Raw genomic sequence first — 26042 nt, 5'->3', positions numbered from 1 at the left:
CACAAGCAAAATTCAAATGGGAATAAAACTAATTGTTTTGCACTTTTGAGTCACTTGAAGCGAAGACATCACTTAGATTTCAAGGAGGTTCTAAGCGGAGCTTTAATTACATTGTGTGAATGCGGCAGATGTAAATTAGGTCTTTCGATTCTTTGCTCTGACGTTTTTCCAGGTTATCGCCACTTTGAAGAACCAGATAGAACAGCAGGCTGCCAGCAGAAAGGACTTCCCAGAGCTGCTTACTGCTGCCCAACACTGGCTGCTGGCGAGGGACACTTTGTTCGTGGCAACAGGTGACAACTAGGATTTTCTTTTCATATGCCGGCTGGATCTACTAACAGTATGAAAAAAAAAAAAAAAATCAAGAATTTCAAACATTCCTATTCAATTGTAGCTCAAAATCTGAAACAAAATGTGTTTTACTTCACTTCAATCAATGCAAAATGTTTAGTTTGACATTTTGGGAGAAGCCGAAAGTGAGACGAGAAGATCGATAGCCCTCTTATGTTTTTGTACAGTAAATATGAAGTGGTGGCCATTAGCTGGGTTAGCTTAGCTTAGCATCAAGCTGGGCAACGGGAAAGAAGGTAGCCTAGCCAAAGCAATTTGGTAAAAATGTAAGTACTTTTTACACATTTTCATGTACACATTAAAAACACCAAGATAAAAACAAGCTTTGGAGACCCAGACCCAGGTTAGCCATCTCCGCTATGCTTCCAGTCTTCTTACTAAGTTAAACTAACCAGATGCTCGTGGTAGCTTTACACTTCACAAAATTATGAACTAGATTTTTTTTTAAAGCATATATAATTAGACTCTAGATATCAAATAAATAATTTTAGTTTACAGTTGGTGGGTGGGAATTATTGGCTTCAGGTTTTTTTTTTGTATTAGTTATGGGAGATATTTTGGTGGCAAACTGATGATTGGAAAACAAACTGTGCTGTTGTTGACTTCTTTTATCTCATTTGATGTCCAAAAACTGGTTCAAGACATCATTTGCATTCATGATCGGTTGTGTTTGGGCTGCCTTCGGGAACCTGAATAAATTCTACTTGATTTTGTTGAGTATCTCTGCAGTTGCGAAACAGCCTCATTCGAGCCCTGGAGCCATAGCCATGTTTTTGAACTCGATTCCCTCGTTGCTGTCAGAGTTGTACAAGCTACAAATAAATAGTTGTTGGAAAAATGTTTGTGGAAAGATGAGAGACCACGATGGGAATTTTAAAGGACATTTGTTTAGTTGGCTAACTGGATCACTCCTTTTTTTTTTTTTGGTATGTGTTCACACTTTTTTCAGGAAAGCAGATTTGGTTCAAATTTATTATAAATAAAGAAACCAGTGACAGAAATTTATTCGGGTTCCAAAATGTTTTTAGCACAAACTTGCGCATTTACAGTATACTGTACAGTATGTCCATTTGCCATGTTGTCCTTGTAACTTATTCAGTCTGTCTTTTCTCAGACAAAAACAGCAGCCGAGGCTCCAACCAACCGGAGGGGGGAAGGATCTTGACGAGTTCACCGCCACCAAAACCCAAAGCCATCTCTATGGATCGAACAGAGGTGTTCGCTACCGTCCTCTACACAGAGTTCCTCAAAGAAATGGCTGCAATCGCACAAGAGCACTCCATCTTATCCTACATTCCTATGGAAGAGTAGCTGTGTCCCAATACGCCTCTCTTCATATTTTTTGTCCTTTTCAGGCATTACTTGATGAAGAAAAAAATATGGAGTATTTATTTTCTGAGCTAAATCATGTTTATTTAAAAAAAAAAAAAAAAAAAATCTTCATTCTTTGGTAAAGTGTTTTCGCAGCCAAGGAGGAGGTCCAAACTTTGAGCTGGAAAATGTTAACCTTTTAGCTGAAGCCTGCACCAGCCGATAATCTTCATAGCTCCAGATCCCCCAACCAAAGACTGTAGAGAGACTAACATTATTTGTCAAACATCAACCCTTATCTGAACTTAGAGGGTTCTGCCCTTCTTCTGAATGTCTTCTCCAACCAGCTCCAACAACACGAAGATGTCCGCTGCTCAGTGTGGTTCTGAAAAATACTCAGGTGGCCTTTCAGGAGTGTTGTCTCCATGTCATGGGCTTACGTTGAACATCGATTGACTATTACTCTGGTAGCCGACTGACAGCAGTGCTGGTAACATCACAGAAACACGTCCAATCTTACACTTTGATCTTATGCAACGTTACAAGAATGAAACTTTCTGCAAAACAGGTCAGTCACTTTTGTCTTTAAACTTCACAAAGTGGTGTTTCCACAAAGTCCTGGTGTGTTTCATGTAGATTGTTTTGGTGTTTTTTTTTCTGTGGATTAATGATGGTACCTCAGGAGTCTTTAAATGCATTCTCTCTCAATCCTTATACTGCTTTGGGTGAAGCAATGTTCCGCTGATGCACTAGTTTCTCACATTTATGGGCTCTACACCTTCTCCATGTCTGCACAGACCGACAAACCAGAGCACCAAAACCAGGTTTAATCAATACTATATTTAATTTGCCTTATTTTAGTGATGCTTTATTATGTGTATATATTGTAAGAAAAATGTTTTTGTGACGTAGAATACTATGCAAATCGAGGATATCTGGGGTATAATTAAATTGAGCATATTTTCATAATGGGACAGGGTATTTAAGCTTTTTTGAATTTGTATTCACATTATTTTTCAACAAGGTTATAAGAGGCTTTTTAGTTCGAGTTTGTTTTCACTTTCCTCTTTTTTATGGATTGTGTAGTGTGTTGTTTTAGTTGTGAAATCTCACTGTAGGCTGTAATAGTTCCTGAGGGGCAACCTATTGGAAATTGCCTTTATTTTAGTCCGGGTATCATATGTGGTTGTTAGTATGAATGTCTAAATGAAATTAATTTTGTTACAAAGTATGCCTCTATTGAATGAATTTAAAAAGGACAGAAATTCTTGAAACTGGTGCCTAAGTGATGACTAGTTCACATTATTGCCTCAATTTGAAAAGATTTAAACAGGAGTCATAAAATAAAATTTTGTAAAGCTTAGACTCAACATTTGTAGGGGATCCTTTTCACATGAAGCTGTCCAATGTTGCAGTGTAAAAGGAAGTCTTACATTTTATTAAACTCAGTTTCTAAGAACCAAAAAAAGAAAGAAATCAACCGATACCAGACAGAAGAAAGAAGCAGTTAATACATAATGTAATGATGAACTGTACTTTGGAGATTAGAGTTGAAATTTTTTAAAGAAAATCTGATATAGACCTTAATTCAATCCTTCATTTTAAAGAGCAATATATGACATGTTTTTTTTTTTTTTTTTTTTAGTAATTAAAAGATTCAGACTCTGAGATTAACAAACTGTTTCAAGTAAATCTAAGAAAAAGTGAAGTCAGTTTTGTACTAGCAGAGAAAGGAGGCTGAAAACAAGGACACTCTTTGTCTTGTATCCTTGTGAACTCCACTGAGTCGATCAATGTTCTCATCTCATCAGTTTAACAAAGACAATTAAGTGTTGGGTTTAACTTTGTTCAAATCTGTATCATGTATTTCTGTTCCTATTTAAAACCATTCATATCCTACTTGATGCTTTACTGGCAATACATTATGCATCAGGATCTTTGTGTGCTAATGTTTTTACAAAAATGGCTTCTTAATGTATATTTGTATCAGTCAAAGCCATCTTCAGAGCTGTTGAATAAGTCCTTCTCTGGTTAAAGAATGTGGCAGAGCACTTTATCAGCCTTTTCATACCACAGTGCCACTTGGTCTGTGTTAACACACCCAGCACAGTCACTGTTTTAACAGGACTGTAGCATGAACGCAGTCCATACAACCACGATAATAGACCGGTTTCTGTCTCGGTAGGTTTATTTTCCAAAGACTCATCCTTCCTGACAACGTTCGGCCTGTTTTCTGTTCAGGATTTGACCAGGCTGCTGTTTGTTGTTGATGCCTGAGATACAAAGGCACGTCTCTTTTAATAAAGCCCAATTCTGGTAAATGAAACTGGATTCGTTTAGTATGTCTACACCTTTGTCCCACAGGTTTAATCTGACATCATCAATCAATTCTTTCCTTTTTGCCAGTTGTTGTTTTGCAGCTGTTTTTTCTGTGAACACTGATGCCCTCATTTCACAGAGATTTGGTTCAAAACTAGGTCTTGTCCTCAGGTCAACACACGAGCTCACATTCTCCATTTACATGCAATGACAGAGAACTGTTTGAACAGCTCTTAAAATATCCTGTGCATCAGTTGTGTCCAAATACAAAAGGTAAACAGGTTTTTTTTAATAAGTAAAATGCATCATTTTACACCTGTTTGTGCAAACAGATCATTACATGGGTGGAAAAGTCAGCAGTAAACTCTAAATTGATGTGGAATAAATTGGAGGGAAAAACATGTATATAGGTCAGAATATGGGGCACTGGATGCTGTCAAACCAACCAGGACTAACACAAATAACAGTCATCCAATGGCATGCACCTGAGCAGTACAGCTCAAAATGTCTGCCAAATCCAGTGAGGTAAAATCAGATCATTTCCTCACCAGATTTTCTTACTAATCTCCATATGGGGCCAGATGTCATGATATACTTACCTGTCATCACTATATTTAACTAAACTGCACTAAATCCCCTCATATTTACAACACATGAGCCACAAAGAAGAAGTGGTGTTCTGACGAGTTAAAGAATAACGGTTAAGCCCTCAGACCACAGCGAAACGGAGAATGTATCTCTTGTGTAACATGCTTCAACCACTAGAGGGCGCTCAATGACTGATCTCCAGCTTGGATGCTTGAGCTGGACAGGCTTTCTGAGGATCTGTCATGTCAGCAATTTCATCTTCTGCCTCACAAATGCCCATAATGGCCAATATGGCAGTAGCCAATGGTACATTAAGTTATATTGAAAATGTTACATCGAATTATGTGCAGCTCCTTTAGGAGAAATAATTCTGGAGTTCACCCTGTCCCCCCTGCCTTACAGGCACTGAATCTGAAATAAAAATAATTTGTTAAGAGAAAATCCATGCACAAAGGATACATTAAACATCTCTTCACCTTGTGAGACCATTAAAACGTGTGTGTTACTGTATCTTTGGGTTCATGAATGCCTTTTGTTCCCTCGCAAAATGAATCGAACGATACAACACTGCCAGGGACAGAGATAACCTGTAAAGCTTTAATGCTTTTCAAAATCATAAATACATAAAGAGCATTATTGTTTGTCCAGTGAAAACATTGTTCAGTTTTTACAAAAGGTCTGTCTTAGGAAATAAGGATGGTAGTTTCATTTGATCACACCAGTCGATCTGGTTTCATTTGACGGCCATGAATACTCTGCATATCATCTTCACAAAGATGTATAACATCACTGTCTTATCGTTTCCTAAATGTCAGTCATGACTTGACTTTCTGACACGGCCTTGTTTCGCAGAACAGTCTGACCTTCACGAAGTCTTCTTCTGTAGAATCGCCCTCACCAGAACTGGGTCAGCCCTACCTTTGGTCTCTTTCTGAACCAGGCCCATCAGCTTGTTCAGAACTTTTTTGTTGCCATTTCTGATGGCGTGAACCTACAGAGACACACAGGAAACACAAAACGTTTTTTTGAAAACATGCCCTCTCTCTGTATGTAGTTACATGGTAGATTGAGCTCTAACCTCATCAGGATGTGAGTCCACCACCTTCTGGCAGATGCTGTGCATCTGTTCAGTGTCACTAACGAGCCCCAAATCCTGCTCCTGGATGATCAGCAGGGCCGTCTTGCCCGATGACCTCCACATCTCCTGGAACACCTAAGAGCATGGGGAAACCCATAAGACACAGGTGAGAACCAGAACACCGACAAGCACAGACAGAGGGGGATAATTGGAAGGTCTGCGTAGCTAACTGACCCGCTTGGCAACCGAAGAGGAGATGTGTCCTGTTTCCTGGAGCTCCAGCAGCTCAGCCAGAGCAGACGGAGAGATTGGGCTGAAATCAAATTAAGGGGTAATTCAATTACACGTTAAGAGATGGACGTTAATTCGTAATATAAATGGTATTGGAAATGGAAAGAGAAAAAGTAGGAGTGTCTGACCGAAAGGACAAAAGAGTCTATTAACATTTGACTGTAATGTTTTTGTCTCTGCTTGTTTATTCCCCAGGCTACCACGTAAACAGAATCAAAAAGCCTGTAACTTGCATTTAGTGTATATTCAAGGCATTCAATCTCAGTTAAATCTCATCCAAACAGGGAAGAGATGCTGTGGAAAAACAGAAGTATCTATCTTTATAAATACAACTCCGTTTGGCCGACTGTTTATGTGTCAAGTAAAGCAGTGATTCCTTACGTAGGGTATTGTGCACTTCCAGGGGCCACATGAGAAGCTTATTTATGAAACACCTTAAAAACTGTAATTCAATTAAAAAAACAACATGCCCACATACGTGTGTTTAGAAACACAAACACACACAAAACATACATTTGAATAACGAGTCCATAAAAACTTGTCTACTAGCAAGCAAGTTGAAATATTTAAGTAAAATATTGTATATATGGTCAAAAGTATAAATAAGTTGAGATATTTAGCTAAAAAAGACTGAAATACTTAGTTAGAGGTAGTAGTTAGTTCAAACTAATGGAAATAGGTAAAAAGTTAAATGTTTTGACGTAGTTTATAGGAAGTAACAAATTAACAGTTGAAATGACTGAAAGTAATAGTTAGGTAATGAATAATCAGGTGAACATAGCGAGCTAAATGTAATAGTTAAATGACTGATACATCCATTTTCTGCCACGTGAGCTTGCAATTTTGGTAGTAGTACACAAACCATCCCAATGTAACCGGAATATTCAATGACAGCTCAATTTGTAACAAATATCCCCGTTTACGTATTAAATAGTCTTAACTTCAGTAAGTACATTTCATAGGAACATGCGTGCAGATGATCGAGCACTTGAGCTCATCTTTATGTGGGGCATACTGGACCAAAACGGCTGGCATTGAAACAGAGAACCCTCATTATATTTGTTTCCAAATCTTTCACATTTTTAACATTGTCGTGCGGGCCTGGTGTCACAATTCTGTCATCGCGCTGTCGCCATCCTGCCTCAAATCTGCCACTTAGTTTCCCTCATAGGCAGCCGCCAGGAGCTTTTCTGAGGGCGAAACCCTGGAGGAGCTCTTAATGACATGTCTGCAGGTTCACCTCTCAAACTGTCTGACCAGTAGGCCTTTCAATTATGCATGTCATTAATCCAACTCAACAGCTTAGAGCAAGAAAAGCAAAAGAAAATTTGGACTGGCCTGACAGGACAGAAGAGGCAAAAACTTTGATATTGTCGGTGATTATATGCACAAGAAAGAAGATACCTGCCGTTCTTAGCAGAAAGTTTTAACACCAATTATTTCCTCCTGGCTCCACTTCCTCAAAACGTTTCTCCAAGTACTTAGATGACTCAGTTTCTTAACCGCCTGCAGCTTTTGACAGCCCTGCTGGCCGCTCTTTGTTCGTCTTTAACTCTCCTCCATTTAACCAAAGCAAATGCAACATTATGCATAAATAAACACCAGCTACTTTATGGTTTACCCACACACAAACACTTCAGAAACAGTCTGGGAGTGGTAGATAAAGTACAGCTCACAGCATTTGTGCAGATGTCAGTCCATTACTTCAACTTCATGTGCTCTGTAATAACTCAGAGCTTTTACTTCTCAGAAATTATCATTGCGCTCTATTGCATATCACAGCTGGACTCAACAACTTGGACGCCTCCAACCACCTTCATTTCTCTTTTAGCTGCATGAACTATTAAAGAGCCATTTTAAGAAAATTGCTCAAATGAAAAGAGTTTAAATGAGTGTCCGATATTGAGCATCTTAGCGTGCCATAAACAGAAACAGTGGGAGAAAACGGGTGTTATTTGTTCATAGCCGTTGGACAGAAAAACAACTCTGTGTGAAAGGTGTCATGGCAATTTTTTTTTTTACATTAAAAAGAAATGAAAATGACTATATTTTCAAGAGTGTTCTATAAAATGCAACATGTTCCAGCTAACAGGCCTTCTTCAGAGCGAGATCAAAACAACACCTACAAAAGAAATGATTTCGCTGATGCAAGTGGATTTGTCAAAACAAGCTTTTCTCTGATGGCCTGTCAGACTGCCGCAGGAGTTTCTCATTGGGAGATGCAAAGAATTAGAGAAGATCGAATGATTTATGAACTCGTGTTATTGTTGTATAGTCCTGGATGAGAAGCCGTTTATCTTACTAAGGCTGATGTGCTCTCATTTCCAAATGAATACAAAAACATTACACGGCACAGACAACATCTTTTTTTTTCCTGCTTGTTAATCTGGTGCAAACCTTCTTGGGGAAAATAAAATACAGTTCAATAATTTAAGATTTAAGTGGCATCTCCTTCTGAGCTATTGTGTATGAAAGTGTGTCACAGACATGGGAATCTGCAATTAGACTGAACATTTAAAACTAAAGTGAATTTTCCTTGAAACTCTTGTTACCCTGCAACTTCTGCTTTCACTGAGTTCAGTTGAGACACACTATTTTTTCTAGCTTAGTAAACTGGACTGTGACTATTGCTTGGTTCGACACGATTTCACAGACCTCAGTTGTCACAGCTGTCACTACACATGATGCATCGGGTTACTTCAGGCGGAGCACGGGGGACGCTATTGCGTTCTCTGATTGGTATCAGCTGTTAGCTGTTTAATTCATGCCTCGAGATGACCAGCTCATTCACAGCTGTGTGTCTACGAGCTGACCAGATACATCCAATCACGTACGTGATGATATTTCTCACTAGTTTGAAGCAGTTTGTTTCCCATTCATTTCTATTTGGGAGGAGTAGGGCCGACTGGTCTGCCTCCTTCACTTTCAATCATGAATTCTGACGTATAAAATCAAATCAAATCCAATGATCAGCCAGTCTCAAAGAGAGGGATGGACTGACGTCTTATTCAGGAAATATTGTTTGTTCATATTCTTAAAAAAAAAAAAAAACGTCACCGTGTAACAATACAGGCATCAGATAAGCCAGTAAGCTGTTGGGCTGTGGTGAGCCAGAACAGTGGCAGAGGTTAACAATAGTAAAATGTTTGAAAAAAAAAGAAAAGAAAAAGAAGCTGCATCACTTTTGGACCGCTATCGTTAGCCGAGCTCCTGCGGTTCATGTTTACGACCCTGCCCACACACTTTCCTGCCCCCCCACCTGCTTTCTGGCCACTCCATTCTAGTAAATTCTGTCAGGCAAAATTTTGGCCCAACTGCAACTTCACTCTGCTCATACATACATGCCAACGCTGCTCGCTGCCAGAACTCCCTCCAACCCAACCTCCTCCTTATGTTCTAAGCTTTTGGAATCATCGATTTAACTATGATCTAATGGTTATGTATGAGTTTATTAAGAAGGAGTGATTCAACATGTTATATCTTCTTTTTTGGCCATTTTTACGCCTTCATTATTGACAGTGGAGAGGGAACAGGGAGCGAGTGAAAAACAGATGCAACAAATGTTCCTCTTGCACCTTAACGGGCACGTTGTGGTTCATGGTCAGAATCTTGACCCCAAAGCTCCAAGTGAATACCTTAACCTCTTTCTATTCCAGGTGTTTCATTTATCAGAGAAGGCCAGGTCAGGATGAGTAGATTTTGAAAAAAAAAAAACATCACATGATGTACTGACCCTCAAGTTGAAAGCAACAACAATAAGGATATCTTTTTATGAGTGCCCTTGTCTGTTTATGTTACATTGTTCCTTTTGCAACAGCCTGAAGCAGCCAGGGGAGATTCCTAAGACCTAAATCAGGCAGTTATATATCACAGTATTCATGAGCTAGTTGGGCAGAAAAAAAAAAGACAAAACACAAATAATAAGCATTACGTGATTATTATTAACGTAACATGACGTGATTCATTGGCGTGTGTCTCACCTCTGGCTTACACTCATATCTTGCTGTTTGAGGTGACCCAGCAGCTCATTTGTCAGCCAGCCGATCACCTTCCTCGGCTCCTTCTTGGTCGCCCTCAACACCGCCTCAAAGTACTCCACCAGCCCGTCCTCATTCTGCAGCACAACACCATGACAATGACTTTATCACTTCACATGCACAATACCTACATAGGATCAGAGCAGCAGAGTTCATCAGTATACAGCTGCCTCCTGCTAGACTCGAGCAGAGCTGCATCCAAGTTAACTCCACTCAGACTCGATCGGATGGCAATTAAAAGAGAGATGCAGGAAAGTGATTGAGAGAAGGCACTAACTTCTCTCTCACTGGCTGCTCTCACCTGCTTGGGAAACTCACCACCAGAGTGAAGCTGTGCTCGGGCAGGATGCCGTACGTTTGCACCAGCCTGTCTCTTTTGACACTGGGTAGCTCTGGCAGCCCTTCCTTTATCTTCTGCACCACCACCGCCCGGCACGTATCAATGCCAGTGGGCAGCGATGCGTTATCCTCATACACAATCAGAGGGGGCAGGTTGGGCTCTGGCATAAACCTGAAGAAAGGCAGGGGAGGTAAAGGGGAAAGGGGAGGGAGAGAGGTGGAGATGGGGGAGGGGCTTCATCAGCAGGACAGATAGGCTCAGTGAGAAGGAGGTCAGCTTTTGGTGAGTTACTAATAGTTCTCCTGACACCACACTTGTCACATTTCACTTACTCCCTTAATCATTTGACTCCATCAGCCTTAAACCTGTCTGTCTATCATTCCCCCACCTAAACTAAAACTAAAACACACACACACACACACACACACACACACACACACACACACACACACACACACACACACACACACACACACACACACACACACACACACACACACACACACACACACACACACACACACACACACACACAGCTGAGGTCTGGACCTTGAGTGATGTCTGTTTATTTCTCTCCATCTATCTGCCACTCACCGGTCCCCAGTGAGAGCAGGATCACTGTCTGATATTTAACTGCACATCTATGAACACAAGCACCAGGGACAGAGAGGACTTCAGGAGGCCCACAAACTCACCTGTAGTCCTGAAGACCCTCCTTATCCCTCATAGGTATGGTCTCCCTGAAAGACAAGATGAAAATGTTACAAATAAACAGTCTGATACTTTAACATGCCTGCATATGCTGCTTTTCTTTATTATAGTTAACTCAATATCTTTGTACTGCAGATAAAGCAAGAAATATGTGCTAGAAGGAATTATAGTGGACATGTTTCTCTGTTTCTCTGCTATTTTACAAATACAAAAAACAATTAGCAGATCAAACAAAGAGAAAAATACTCAAACAGAAGCAAAATAAGGCAAAGAATGAACATATGTGTGTGGATCCCGTTTAGTCAGCCAGCTTGTCTTCAAACTAGCGTCTTCAGATCTGCAGCCACTTTCACAGGAATGGGAAGAAAGAGCCAATCATAGCCCATCACACACACGGTTTAACACGCTTCCCTGTGTACCTCGGACATGCAATGTCTCATGGGAAGGAGGCAGAGCACCAGCCGATGATCAAGGCCTCAGCTGTGTATTGATATGGCTCATTCTGTGAGCTCATAAGCCCGTGAGTAGCACATAGCTCACAGATAACACGGGACGACGGCAGCATCCAAATGGCTCTATTCATCATCATTACCACGATGGTTTCTCCTCAGCAAAGCACAGGACTAATGAACCAGGCATAGATCCCAGTCAGAGGGTGCTGTAGTGGGTAAATCTTGGCAATGCTGTGCAGCTTTTTCATCCTCTCACCCTGATTTGGAATCATACGCCCGGGTCTCGTTTTGCACCGTCCCCCCTCTCTGCAGGACATCAATCTGTCTCTGGATCTCATAGTCTGGTGAATATAAGGGAGAACATGCACACAAACACAGACCACAAATATAATTTGGTGGTTAATGCCAAACACCTGCTGTTACACACTGGCAATCCTGAGGTCTCTGATTGCTGCCATGTTTTAACTCTGATAAACGATGCTTTCCTCCATGACTTTTAAATACCAGTTGAGCAGCTGAGAGAATGTGGTACAACTTTTTATTTTTAATTTTTCAAGCACAACACAATGGTATGTCAAACCATGCTTAAAAAACATGCTTGTAAAATGGTGTAAATTTCTGGCTTGGACAGCTTGGAGTGAAACTCAATCAAAAGTCAGCAGGGTTTTACTGCAGCTGACACAAAATCTTTAAGTGAGAAGCTGCAAGCTGCACTGCTATCATACAGCTAAATGTTTTTGAATGGCTGTCAGACCTAAACTTATTCCTCACAAGTTAATGTCAGTATCAACTATGCTGTCTGTTTCAATGTCTGGTCATAATCCAGCTATCTTGTTTTCATTTTAACCCCCCCCCCCCCCCCCCAAAAAAAAAATCATCCTAGTTTTGAGCACTGGAATAACACAAATATATAAGTTTTGTTACACTATGCAGTTGTTTCTCTTTGCTCTTAAGCTGTCAAAACATTTTTATTAAAGAAAGAGAAAAATACTTCCATCTGAATCGTCAGAGAGTGGACAGTAGAAAGAAATGGAAAACACTCCTGTAAAGTACTAGTTGCCAGGCAACCAGTGGAGGCTCCAGTAAGTTACTGGTCCCAGCCAAGTAGTCTGGTATACAAGTGTTTTTAGATTTCTTTTCAAGGTGTGTTTCTTTTGCATGATGTTTTGATGTTTTTTTTTCTAATTGCCTTATTGTTGAAATGTGTTCCCCAAATAAACTTGCCAATTAAACTTAATTAAATGTTCATTACTAAGGTTTTTTAAACTTTGCTAACTTTTCGCCCTCTATAGCTTTATACTTGCTGTACAGACGGTGTTCAGTAGCATCAATCTGTAACAATTATTCTCATCGAGTTTTAAATGTTTCAGGGAGCTTACCTATAGCCCTGCCCAGGTATCGGACGCTGTTGATGTTCTTCACCTCTGTCCTGACGCCCAGCGGCTCACCTGGTCTGTGTACGGACACGTTGGCGTCCACTCTCAGCTGGCCCTCTGAAACAGAAAGATGTAAAAGATGCACGCTGGGAGAGAGAACTACGTTTAAAAGTGTGGTGGCTCGGAACAAGACGAAGAGGGAGGCAGAGAGTGATTTCCATACCAGACATGTTGCCTTGACAGGTGCCCAGGGCTTGCAGGATGAGCTGGAGCTCTCTGACAGCTGCAGCAGCCTCCTCTCCACAGCTCATGTCTGGCTCCATCACCAGCTCCATTAGACCTACACCTGTGAAGACAGCTGCACTTTAACATCTTTAAGGTATCTATCACATGGACCTCTGTGACAAATCTCAGCAGTGCATGCTTTGTTGGTTATATTTACTATCTGGCTAACATTCACACCAGTGTTAAACAAAAAAGTTGGTGTTATACTGCAAAATGTTCTTTGACTAACAACAAATTCTCTAAAATGCCAAACATCAACAATACGTCCCTGAAAACGTCCAACTTCTCCACTGTGTGTGGAAATCAGCCCCGACTCCATTCACTCCTACTGAAGATGAATTTATAAAACCGGTTTCATTCCTTATTAAAGAAAGATTAAGAAAGTAATTTTCTAAAACAAAAAAAAGCTGGGCACTGTGCTTTATATATAGCTTTGTTTAAACAGGAGTAAATAGCGCATTTATTTGACACTATTTTCAGCCATGGTGGTTGACTAAATAACCTACAGTCCCCAAGTTCATTAGAATAATGTCCCCCAAGGCAACAGTGAGGCTCAGTTATTCCTGGGAAACAATTAATGTCTACTTCTCAGAGGAATTAGCTGTACCAGCATTTGAGTACAAGACACAATAACAGGATCAATTTAGTCTTGCGCTTCATGGGATTTGTTGACAATTCGAGAAATAGAGAGTACCTCAAGACTTATTCTTTAATTGTACAGCACAGATTAATGCTCTCTAGTGTTACCTGCTCTGTTGAGGTCTATGAGTGTCTGGCTGCGGACGTCATCGTGGAGACTCTTGCCACTGTCCTGCTCCAGCTGAATCTGCTTGATGTGCACATTTTTCCTGATCACCTGGCTCCTCTTTTTACCTCCGAGGAGGCTGTAAGTCAGCATGCCGTCTACTGCGATGGGCCGACGCTGCTGAGTTATCTGGTATCCAGCCTGAATGGAGGAGAGAATTAAAAACTCAGGGAGGAAATGATGTAAAAGAACATCTTTGTTGCTCCTCTAAACTGCCCCTTAGCATCAACCTGAACCTTCTATCAGCTCACTGCAGTGCCAGCAAACCTCCTTAGTGTCTGGTTAAAATACAGAGAGACCTTTTACCTGTAGTGCATATGGATCCATTCTAATGGTGGCTTCAATTAAATACATTCACGTTAACCGTTAATGTTACTTACAGTGTGATGAGAACACATGTCTGCTGGCTGACTGGTTGGTAAAAGTTGTTAGATGTCAGCTCTTTTTGTCATTGTTTTATCTATGGACATGTGGCAAAAATTGCCATATCAGTAAATGTTCACAATATTACTGATTCAGTAAACTTAGTTTAATGCCCATCTATAATTGAAAAATTAGAAGAAGTGATCCTTCAATTTGTGCATCCAAAATATACTTTTTCAAGTTGAAATACATCAAATTATGGAACCAGATACTATTTCCTGTTAAATCCCTGTATTGCAGTAGTGAGCGTGTTGTTGTCATTGTCAAGAAAGCTTTATAAAGGTGAGGCAGCCAGCAGCAATTAAGCGCAGCACTGGCTGATTGGCTGTGCTTTCGTTATAATGCAGAAGGAGCGCTGCCATCTCATTCAAGGTTTCCACTTACAAAAGCACAAGAATAAATATTTCATGTGCTCCTCTATGCCTAAGAGGACCTGCCGCCCCAAGAATTAATTTCCCCGCGTTACTATGGCAACCACATTAGAAGAACTAAACATTAATCATACTTATGCTAAAGAAAGTGAGGATGTGGGAGAAGAGATGTGCGGGGGGATGGAGGCTGTTACTTGCATGCTTTCTGTACAATGTGCCTGATCAATCACCTCCTCACATCCTCCTTTTGAAACACATAGGAAGAAAAAAAAAAAAACCACACACACACACACTGCTAGGGATTTTCATTTTCAATTTCTGCTCCTCTTGGTGGATTGGATCTTTAAATCAGCTGGATTTTGGGAATGCTGTTGCAGCTCATCAGAAATCCCCTTGCTTCTTACTTCATCTTTTCATGAGTTTTGTGTCTGCCGTTGAAAATGTTGTCTCCTCTGGCTGAAGCCCGAGCACGGAAAACTGTACTGTACATTAGGGAGCATCTGTATAAGTCGAGGCTATTTGCATTTGCTGCATAATAAATCAACTAGCTCTGGAAGAGGCGAGTTTGCTGTCAATAAGATCCTGGTAGCCACATTAAGCTTTCCCAGTTACTCTCACAGCAAACTGAGACTTAACGAGCACTTTCTGTGACTCTTTGGGTTCCATCTTACATCCAGTGCAAAACAGGGCCAAGCAGGACACAATATTGTCTTCCCTAGTTTCAGATGGATTCCGTTGTCATTTTGCCATCTAGCACCCACATAGTTTAATTAGAAATTGTGCTTGCACTCATCCGTGCACCCATATGTGTTGGTTTTAAATCGAGGTGTGGTACATTATTGGTCCATTGCTGTCTAGAGGCAGCAGAATGTGATTGACCAAAAAAAAAAATCTGGTCTTAAGTCAGTGGCGCAGTATTTTACTGTTATCTGCTGGACACATTATTAAGAATAGTAATATGCAGCTACAAAGGCGGTGCTCGATACAAGTACGCTCTGTTTGTTACACACACAAGGATGTGCAGCAGTCCATAAAGGTGCGAAGTTGAAAATAAAGAATACAATAAGGAAGATAAGTGCAGATCTGTTTTGTCTGCAGAGAAGTGCTTTTTCCTTTCTGCTCAGCAATGCCGCTGTTGTATTAGCAATTCACCAAGGTGCAAGCACACTTGACTCTTAAAAGGGAAAAGGAGACTCTGATGGGTTTATTTCATGTTACACCCAAAACACACATATGATTAATTAGGGCACACGGTATCATCCCTTTGAACCATGTGCCTTACTTTGCACTCCAAATTATCCACCGTTAAACTAGAAAAGTGGATTTTGACAAGACACTCTGAATGCACTTGGGCCATGAACTTTAGACTTTATGTTTAGATCATTAAAACAGAACCTTTTTATGTCCGAAGTTGCAGCTGCAAACCCGCTTACATATTTTATACAGGATCGGACACACACTCCAGACTCATTTCCATGTTGAGAGCCACTGAGTCATTTTCTGACTCATTCCAAAGTCACCAAACAAACAAGACTCAGTCAGTCGTCTCGTTGCTCGTGGCGCCAGCACACTGATGTTCCTCTCAGCTTCCCCGCTGAGGTCACAAAGACATTTTATTTCTCTCATTAAACACATGTCAAAGCTTCCATAGCCGGGCCATGTCTGTTTATTTGGAAACTTAATATCTCAAGGAAATTGTAATTATTTAGATTAGTGTGGAGCTGCTGAGGCATGTTATTAAAGGGCTGTTAAAAACTTTATATATGTGCCTTGCCTGCCATTTCAATTCAAAGAAGGGATGCTGGTTGGACAGTGACATTAATCATTTAATGAGCAACTGCGGTGTTTTACAAAAAGCAATCAGGGATTCCTTGTGGAACATATCAATAATGTACAACGGAATTTACAAAAGTATTTTTCAAGTGTGGATAATTTCTCCCTCGGTCCTGCCACTGGTTGGGTTTTACGGGCTTTGAAAACTCCAGACTTGAGGTCGAACTTGAAGAATATCCCATCATCTGCATAATTAAAACCACTCTGATTTGAGTTTATCAAGCTGTTTCACACAACACAGAGACAGAGCACTCCTCTTTGAACAGCTCATGAGACTAATGGAAACTCAATAATCAAAAACCAGGCAACAGCAGGGATTGTGCACAGTGCACACACTGAATGTAAAAACCAAATAACGGTTCAGGCGCAACCTTCTGGCACGAGTTGTCTCGGAAATCTCATAGAAAAACAATAAATAACCATAATCAGGTATTATCGCCCCTGCTGTGTGTGTCAACTGCTGAGAATGAATCCAAAGGAAATGATGCAAACTTCTATAAACATACAAGAAAGCAAGGACGCCTGCAGTAATCCCTATGCTTCTGGAGGGGATTTTGTTGGAATTTCAAGATTCATGGACTTTCTGGGGAGATAATGTATCATTTGCCATGGTAATTGAAAATATGCACTGCTGCCACTTTGTGATAATCCTCTGAAAATTATTAAACAGGAAAAGCTCTCTTATTGCGATCTGCAGATAATGGCTATGCACCATTACTCGTTAACCAGTCACATGTTAACCGTAGAGTCAAGTTATCTCAGAATAGAGAAGAAACTAATCGGAAAGGCCACGAGGAGCTCGGGGCAATGCAGTAATAACAACGTAGCAGTAAAAATACCAGCTACTTCATGAGTACTCTCTTTTGAAGCCACATCTTTGGGCAGTTTCATTGAAATACTACCAAAGAAAAAGAAAATATGTCTCCTGTGTTCTTTGGTCCATAATTACCCTCCTCATTACCTTGCCCAAAGCTGTGTTAGCATTATATCTTGCAAGACAGATTTCAAAATGCTAAACTCTCCAACACCTTTCTTCTGAGAATTTGGAAAACTTATTAGGAGAGGTCTCTGGAGGGCACGTAACTGTAGGGCTCCCATGACATTTTGTCCTTTCCATCGAAGCCTCCAAATGTCACTCAAAGGCAGTAAAATTACCCCCGGGGCTCTGAAGGGTTGTGAGACCTTGCCATGCAAGCACTCCATTACAGAGAGCAAAGTGAACATCACTGTTTAATGGCAATATCGGTGTTAAAGTGGGCGTTTTTGGGAGCGTCTCTTATCATTACAATTCAGCTCACGTAGTATGTTGTTACATATTTAAATAATAACTACATTCCCCTTCAAGACCACAGGACTAATGTACTATTTATTTAGTACCCCTTAAGCAAACGTGTCTGTTCCACTTTGGGTTTTTTTGACAGCAGCAAATAAAGAAACAACAACCAAAGAGCAAAATATAATGCCGCTATAAATAATTTTCTTGGCACATAATTACTTTTTCAGTTGGTGAATTTGCTTGTAAAGAGTTGAGTATTTAAACATCCAGCAGTTATGAAGCACCATCATCATTCATTTGGAGCTGTGTTTCTGTCCACCTGATGAATTAAAGTTCTCTAGCAACTCCTGATAGAAATATCTGGCTCTTTAGCTGCTAAATGCTACTGTTTGGTGCTGAACAGGGAGTTCAGGTTTTTTTTGTTTTTGTTTTTGAATTTTTTGCTGAGAACAGCTGCCCGCTGTGTCTGAAAACAAATCTGTGAAAGCAGTGAAAGTCAACCAGAACACAGTTGGAGAACCTCACTCAGAAGTTCTATAAAGTCAAGGAGGCCTGCGGATTCAGGTGATGATTATCTGCAGGTTCATCACATACTGTTTTCACACAATCCTTTGATACAGTGTTGCAATTATAGCCACTTCAAAGCTGCACTAATTCATATTACATTTGATCAGTGGTTCAAAACCCCATGGGCCTGGTTTGCTAAATGTTTGCGTGTGTAAAATCACGTGCTATCTCCACACCACCCGCAAAAAAAATTCCAAGCAGCTCTACTGACGACGTGCAGTGAGGATTGAGTCTTTCAAATATGCAATTTAACACACGTTGTCCATTTTGCGTGTTTGCCTGCATGCATATGTAATATCGGGCGTTTCTACTTAAACGTGCAAAATACTGGGAGGGGAAATTGAAATACATGAATTTAGCATCTGCAATAATATTTACTAAACCTGAAAGTAGAAACAGGAGAAGTGATTGCGTGTTTATTTTAGTACGACTGAAAGCAACGTATTAATCAGGTGCGCAAATCTGGAGAGACGACTGCTCTTATTGTGGTGAGAAGGAGATGCAGAGAAACTAAAGAATACGTAGAGAACGAGGTTTTACACCTGTGGAAACATTTCTGAGATGACAGAGGATACAAATATTCAGACACTTGGTCTTTCCAGCGATGACATTTCTGAGTTATTGAATGAACTGAATGATGATTGACAGCCAACAACAAGGAGGAGAATACCAGCAATGTCAAAACTATTTACGACTCAGCGTTTTCCTGCCTCTGAGTCATGTCAGCGTATCGCTGCTTGGATGTCCCACCAGTCCCGTTATTCAGGTGTGCTGTCACAGGTCCTTAATGTGTCCCGCAGAATTCACAGGTAGCTTCATGAGGTTCACGAGCACTCGAGAGGCACTGAATGAAACTAATTCACCCGCTCATCACAGAAAGATCTGGACCTGTTGATCAGTTTGTTAGAGGATCTCATCCACCGTCCCTCCTCTTGTATTTGCCGACGTTCTATTATATCCCGTTTTTTGTATTATGATATCTTGCCATCTTATAATTTCATCTGTTGATCTTTTTGTTATTCCCACGGCATTGACTTTCTCGCTGATAATCTCCCACATAGCGTTTTGTTCTTGTTATATATAAAAGCTATTTATTCATTTCAGTGGGATCAGATTTCCTTTTGCGGTTCTTTCCGGTAGCTGGAATCACTTTAACACACGCAAATACTTCATTTTAATAGAGCGATTTGCACCTGATATCAAAAACGCAATTACTCTTAGTAAATCACCGGCAAAGCGGGTACAAAATAAATGTGCACAATTTTTGAATAAACACGCAATTTAGTATCCATTATTTGATACCTTAGTAAATCAGGCCCTATGTGTAATGGGAAAGGTGTAATGAACACGCAGAGAATTATTCCCAGACTCTGCAGATCACATCACTGTATGGAGCATTTTAGTATTTTTAAGCTCACTCTTTTGGTTTTATGCTCTACAAGTCTTCTGTTATGCGTCACTCTCACTGCTCTCATCACCATCAATCCAGCCTCAGCAGCAGGTCACAGTGAAAATGCTTTAAAAACTCCAACGAACACCAAACATCAGACAAAGCAGGACATGTAAACATAGCGGAGCTGTGGGTCTGTCATTAGCTGAGATGAAATATAAAGTTTAGCACAGTTGTCCATGTTATCTGGGTCAAAGTAACTTGAACCCCATTATGGTGTCCTCAGAAGCTGCATAAGTACAGCATAAGTCACAGAAACTGCAGTTTGGCTTTTTCCATGAATGAATCTTTGCATAATTTAACGTTTGATGTAATCAAGTCTAGTTTAGAGCACAGCTAAGTTTTACACTCCTGCAAGTTCCCGTTTAGCTAGAACTGTTCTAAAACACAGCTAAGCTAGAACCTACATAGATAGCATTAGAGGCAGTTATCTTTATTACTAAAATGGGTGTAGACAAAAACAGAGAAAAAAGAAGAGTGAATATTAGACTTTCACTCACTAGTGGAACACAACTAAAAATGAATGTTAATGTTGATCTGTGTCTGCTGGATGAGTAAAGAGGCAACTCTTTGCTCAATGCTGACATGTTAACAGTAAATAGACAATACCACTAATCAGTGTTGTGTTTACAGTTTGTTCTTCATCCTTTGAGTGGCCAAAATAAGTTCATTAATGCTGCTTTAAAAGCGTGTAATCAACGGTAACTGTACAAGGAGTTTCAGATAAGAATGAGACGGACACCATTTGAAAACACTGGGACCTACTTTCACGAAAATAGCTGCTATCTAAGTGACTACCGGAGATCAGACTTATTTGAAGAACCCTGTTTACAAAACTGTTAATTCACAATTTAATTTTCATGCATTATTAACTCAGGGAGCTCAAAATCAAAATAACAGTCACACAAAGTTAAAAGCATACATATGCTTCGTATTGTTCAGTTAAACAATACTATCTAGGATTTTTATGACGACAATAATGATTCAAATAATGTGAATAGGAAAGAAAAAAAAAAGGATTGAAAAGGAAATGACCTGTGAATAATATAAAGTAGGAAGTGCACTGAGGGAAATGAGCCAAAGTAAAAGCACTGGTCATTTTCGGTGGTTTTTGTCTGTGCATGTGGCAAATGGCATTTTTGCTGCTTCAGCAAAAATTGCTCACTGCTTAAATTAGAGCTCACTGCTTAAATTAGAGCTCAAGCTGGGAAGGTTCACAGGGAGTGTGGCGATGGAGGAGCTGGAGGCACATTAGGACAGCTCACATAAAAGTAAAAGCAGGGATGCAGCATTCAAGCGAAGGAAGATAGTGACCATATATGAGGTAACCTGTGAATCAGGTGCTGTCACTCTCCCACCTACTAAACTCCACATGAATCACAGACAGTGATAACTGAGGACAGGCAGAGGGGAACTTACAGGGAGGTCAGCGTAAAAGTAGTGTTTCCTGTCAAAAAGCGACTTCTTGTTTATGGTACAGTTGAAAGCCAGTCCTGTCATCACTGCTGCTTCGACACACCGCTTGTTCAGGACCTGGTGACACACGGGGACATGACCTGAGGAACAGACTAGACGGAAACATCACATTTGGTTTCATAAAATTAAACATTACTTACAGGTAGAGTGCCAGGTAAGGATGCATCAAAGAATGACACCAGGGAGTTTGGAGGAGCTGAGAAGCCAACTGAGGAGCCAGAGAACAGCTTGGTGTCGGAGTTGACCTGGGCATGGATTTCCAAGCCCACCACTCCAACCAGCTGCTGGGGAGCACTGAGGCACATGGTAGAGAGACAAAATAATACAAATTAAATCAACTGGAAAATGGCGGTAGGACAATAGCAAAAATATTCAAACTGAAAACAGTATAATGTCTTCTGTGGAGATGTCTAACATTTAAGACAATAACCCCAGCAATGTCATTTTGAGAGTGGTCGGATTAACCTTCTCTGGGGACCTGGTTCAAAGTAGCTGTTCCTCCCTGTCGGTACATGACACACAGAATTCCTGTGCTTGAATAACACAGTTTATTTTCTTGTGTAATATTGTCATGAAGCACTAGAATGCACAGTATTAAATTGAACTTTTGGAGGCAGCATCCATGTTGTATATTCTCTTGAAACAAACCTCATGCTGAGACCTGGGATTCTGGGGATCATAGCAGCCTGTTGGCATTCACACGCAGAAACTGGGCTTAGAGACTCAAAATCTATAAAATGAAGTTTTAGAAAACTGGAGACATAGATATATCACATATATAACAAATTATGCTGACCTGTATTATAGGAAGTGTGGGTCCAGTTTTTTCTAAACTCAATACATATTAGTGACTAAAATTTACTAATTTGTGGCTTCTGCTGCAACAATTTCATTTTTGGTCTTTTTTTTTTGGAATCATTTTTTTGTAAGTAAATCAGTTGCAAGCGCCCCAACGTTTATAAAAGTACACTTGCTCAATGAATTGAGAAAAAAATGGCTACCAGACTCAAAGACAGCAATCACTCACTTGAATGTATATTGCTAGTCTGGTACATGAGCAAAAATCTTTTTTTGTTTTTACATTGAGTGGTCTACTGCACACATGCATTAGTGTTTCCCCCGCTGGCCCCTCCAACAGGTTCCCACTTGGTCTGTGCATTGTATTCACAAAAGTGAGAGGAAAGGTATACAAATATGAAACCTCCCTGGATTAAAAATGAATTGTAGAAAGAGTAAAAAAACAACTTTGTTTACAGTCGAAGTGTGGGAGAAAAGCCTTGTTGCGCCTCTGTGATTTTTTTGGTTGGTCGCAATACCACGAGTGACCACCAGACAAAATGAACTGCGAAACTACATGGCTGTGATGCAACAGACAGCCAATTCAAATGAGCATACAGCATACAGTTTGTCTGGGAACAGGACACAATAACAGTAAAATGAATCTAACATAGCATCAACATTGATATATATTGATAATGTACAAGTAGTCTATCCTACGCATGTATCTGTGTTTTGTGTGTGCATGTGCTTGACCTTTGTAAAGTAAATGTTCCTAAATTCACTGAATGTTTTACCTTGTACAGAGGAAAGTGCACCTCTGTCTCAGTGACCACATATTCTGTTTTCTTTTTGAATGAATGAGTTATTTGATTTTTGCATTTCCCTTTTTTGATTTCTTATTTGTAGTCACTGAGCCTGTTCTTGATATGGATCTGTCTCTGCTCTCTATATCTGACAGGAGAGAGATAATCAGCCAATGTATAATCTCTTTTCAGGGATAAATATCAGTCTGATCTACTTTGGCTTTTTAGATTCTTCCTTCCAGTGTTTTTCAAGTAGGTTTCTCTTAAATTGGACTATAATTGATCTTATCCTGTATGGTGTTTGGAAAGCAGTGTTGTTGTGAAAATGGTCAGAGTGTGCGTGAGAGGGAGGACTTAGTCTAAGCACCAGCTGACATGAAGGACTGTTTTCTTGGCTCAGCTCTTGGGTTTGGATGGCTTTGGCATGTACATTTACATATACACCATATGGAGTTGTATTTAAAGTGGTTAAAATGGAAGTGCATTACAGTGCTCTACATTCATCTGTTGCCGTTTTTCCGTGTGAAATATTTCTGAAAAACTGTGTGTCCCAACAGGAAGCTATGATGACTGTGCAGACCTCAGAAGCCGATTACTTTGGAATGTAATGGTGCGACATTTTTACTGCAGTGTTGACAGAATGGGAGGAATGTCAAAACACCAGTAGAGTTGTCCAAACCTCGTAGTTAGCCTGGCCACAATTATTGTATAATCGCCTCATCACAACTATTTGAGCTCACTACCGTGCTTTTGCATAATCATTAGAATCGCTTACGTTCATCTTCATGAAACAGCTGGATGAGAGTAAAAGAAATGTCACATTTTCACGTCATTTCACACTGTTCAAACGTTTGACTGGCACTCTTTTTTTGTGATGAATTAGCACCAAACTAGGACATGATTTACTTTGATCATTGGTCCTTGTCTGTGCATATTACAGTGATATAGGCAAAGCCTAAAAGGCAAGCAGAAATGTAATTTTATTTACATGTCACAGCGTTCAACGCTAATAAATGTCTCTTCTCTGTGTGCTGCATGTGTGATATTAAACTATGATTAGGCTTATGCTATAACAGTTTCATAAAATGAAGAGAAATGTCATGATCATGACATCCATACTTGTAGTCACACCGGATAAACAGCCAAAATTAGCTGTTTTTGTTGTGTTACAATTACAAACAAAGCGTATGGCTCCTATAAAATGAGCCGGCTTGATCGCATTGCTGCTACATTGGATTTTGTTTTTGATGCAAGTGCCAGCAGTGCTGCATTTGCAGTCATTTGTTGACATGTCTGCAGTCCTCTTCTCAAAGCGGGAGACATTTTCCCCGTCAGATATTCCCGCATCTCCAACTCATAATTAAAAGGTTGGCGGGAAACCGTTTCCCCACACAGCTGCTGTCAACGGTGTTTTACACGATAACATACGCGGCTTCATTACAGCCAACGTAAGCAGGTCAGGTCTGTGGCACTAAACAAACACAAAATACTCCACTTCAGCAGCCTCTCTTACCTTTTTACTCCCAGCTGTGGTTGACCGTCGCATTGCGAGCTTGATGTGCTTATTCGTCTAATTACACATAAAGTCTTTCGATATAATATTGACATTTGTTTTGTATTCTGGAGCAGCTCACTTGCTGCCACACGGGAGGCTGCCATGTTGTCCTTACAGCTCTAATGAACACGGGAGTTGTAGTCTTTTAGGCAGCCTTTAATATTCACGTTTATGAAGCCTGTTCGTTGCTTAAACTACAAGTCCCAGTCTTGGCTGGATTCGAGCTTCCGATTTAAAAGTGCGTCATTTCCGTTTTAACAACTGGCGGGACTTCTTCACATGGTGGTAGCGCAGCAGGTGGTTGTTTTTTTATTTATTTTTTTTACACTTTAATAGTTGTTTATACGCGGCGCCGTTTTTTTATTGACAAAATCCGCTCAACATGATGGCAACAAACGGAAAAGAGGACGTGTCAGTCTCTTCAAATGACGGCAGTGGATATTTTATTAAGTCTGACTCTGCTGCGGTGAACGGAGTCGCCCCGGAGGCACCGTCCCTCTCCCGGCTGCAGAACGGAGGAAGAGCGCGACCGCAAAAGTTCACCTTCAGCCCCGAGCCGAGCGTTGAGGATATCCGGCGGCTTCAGGCCGAGTTCACGGACGAGCGGGACTGGAACCAGTTTCACCAGCCCCGCAACCTGCTTTTGGCCATGGTCGGAGAGGTGGGCGAGGTGGCAGAGCTCTTCCAGTGGCGGGGAGAGGTGGCCGAGGGCCTGCCGGACTGGACCGAGTCCGAGCGGGAGCAGCTGTCGCAGGAACTGAGCGACGTGTTCATCTACCTGGTGGAACTCGCCGAGAAGTGTCGCGTCGACCTTCCCCAAGCGGTGCTCCGGAAAATGGCCCTTAACCGAATGAAGTACCCCGCCAGCAAAGTGCACGGCTCGGCCAAAAAGTACACCGAGTACAAGGACTGAGGGTGCGCGCGAGGGGGAACCGTGTCGATCATGGGACGCTGTCGCCGACACGCGCAAAGTCACATTTAATGGGCACCAGAGGAAGACGTTGTCTTTTACTGAAGCATTGCTGTGCTTGGGTCAATTTGATGTCTTGCTTTTTACAGACAATATTACAGTTACGCTGCTCCCTGAACATTTTTTTAAAAGGTATTTAGCTTGCTTCCATCATAAGGGAGTGACAGAGTGAGTTTGGGAAAGCTGGACGAGTTTAAGCAGATGATTGATGTCCTTCTGATTAACATTGACATGGAAAAAGGGGATGCAGAGATGCAAAAGTTTTTTCTTTTCTTTTAAATGATCCTTATTTCCCACCAAAGTTGGATGTTTTGTTTTTTTCCTCACTGCAACTGTTACAATTTTTTCCAAATATAAAGTTGCTTGAAGTCGGTCCTGTGTTTTTGTCACTTATTTGTCAGCTGGTTTATAAAAGAGTTGGGCAGTTGGTCTGTTTACTCGGCTGCAACAAAAGCCGCCCGCATCAATGTTCATGTTACAATTTTGTCTAAGTCGTTTAAGTGAAGTGCTTCATGATCACTTTAGAGGCTCTGGTAAGTGCCAGTACACACTTGTAAATGGGAAGAAGGGAGAACATAATGGGGGGAAAAAAAT

General features: G+C 40.7%; 3 protein-coding genes across 6 annotated transcripts in view; 2 read left to right on the top strand and 1 right to left on the bottom strand.

The window, feature by feature from the left end:
• Window positions 1–3993, top strand: part of fhip1aa (FHF complex subunit HOOK interacting protein 1Aa) — a 34440-nt gene extending 30447 nt beyond the window's left edge. For all 3 annotated transcript variants that reach the window (XM_069689247.1, XM_069689245.1, XM_069689246.1), the window contains 2 exons: window positions 173–293; window positions 1466–3993. In XM_069689247.1, coding sequence (XP_069545348.1) covers window positions 173–293; window positions 1466–1662 — 318 coding nt within the window. In that variant the 3' untranslated portion in view covers window positions 1663–3993. The remainder of the gene's footprint in view (window positions 1–172; window positions 294–1465) is intronic.
• gatb (glutamyl-tRNA(Gln) amidotransferase, subunit B) lies at window positions 196–24755 on the bottom strand. 2 transcript variants are annotated; one of them, XM_069689250.1, is made up of 14 exons: window positions 24437–24755; window positions 21481–21634; window positions 21284–21397; window positions 13887–14085; window positions 13078–13200; window positions 12858–12971; window positions 11735–11819; window positions 11011–11055; window positions 10294–10486; window positions 9919–10052; window positions 5882–5960; window positions 5648–5782; window positions 5433–5560; window positions 196–331 (listed from the first exon to the last, which is right to left on the bottom strand). In XM_069689250.1, exons 1-13 carry the CDS (start codon window positions 24580–24582, stop codon window positions 5435–5437), a joined length of 1647 nt encoding a protein of 548 aa, XP_069545351.1. In that variant the 5' UTR covers window positions 24583–24755; the 3' UTR covers window positions 196–331; window positions 5433–5434. The 2 variants fall into 2 exon arrangements, with proteins under 2 accessions (XP_069545351.1, XP_069545350.1); XM_069689249.1 differs by lacking the exon at window positions 196–331 and having other exon boundaries at window positions 5153–5560.
• Window positions 24743–25820, top strand: dctpp1 (dCTP pyrophosphatase 1). The gene has a single exon (XM_069689251.1). It carries the CDS (start codon window positions 24861–24863, stop codon window positions 25389–25391), a length of 531 nt encoding a protein of 176 aa, XP_069545352.1. The 5' UTR covers window positions 24743–24860; the 3' UTR covers window positions 25392–25820.
• Window positions 25821–26042: the final 222 nt, after the last annotated feature.

The sequence above is a fragment of the Brachyistius frenatus genome, unplaced genomic scaffold, assembly GCF_029030835.1.
Source record: "Brachyistius frenatus isolate BFR_SWC_R1_liver_20210118 unplaced genomic scaffold, ASM2903083v1 Contig_7, whole genome shotgun sequence".
Taxonomy (NCBI): Eukaryota; Metazoa; Chordata; class Actinopteri; family Embiotocidae; genus Brachyistius; species Brachyistius frenatus.
Note: the sequence above shows the minus strand (reverse complement) of the source record. Positions and strands in the feature narration are given on the sequence as shown.

Bases quoted from the DNA above. Each gene is read 5' to 3' on its own strand.
- gatb (XM_069689250.1), bottom strand. From the start codon at position 24,582: ATGGCAGCCTCCCGTGTGGCAGCAAGTGAGCTGCTCCAGAATACAAAA. The intron at 21,635-24,436 runs GTAAGAGAGGCT...CATGTGCCTCAG, and splicing joins CCACAGCTGGGAGTAAAAAG to TGCTCCCCAGCAGCTGGTTG. The intron at 14,086-21,283 runs GTAAGTTCCCCT...TCCTCCATTCAG, and splicing joins ACTTTTACGCTGACCTCCCT to GCTGGATACCAGATAACTCA.
- dctpp1 (XM_069689251.1), top strand. From the start codon at position 24,861: ATGATGGCAACAAACGGAAAAGAGGACGTGTCAGTCTCTTCAAATGAC.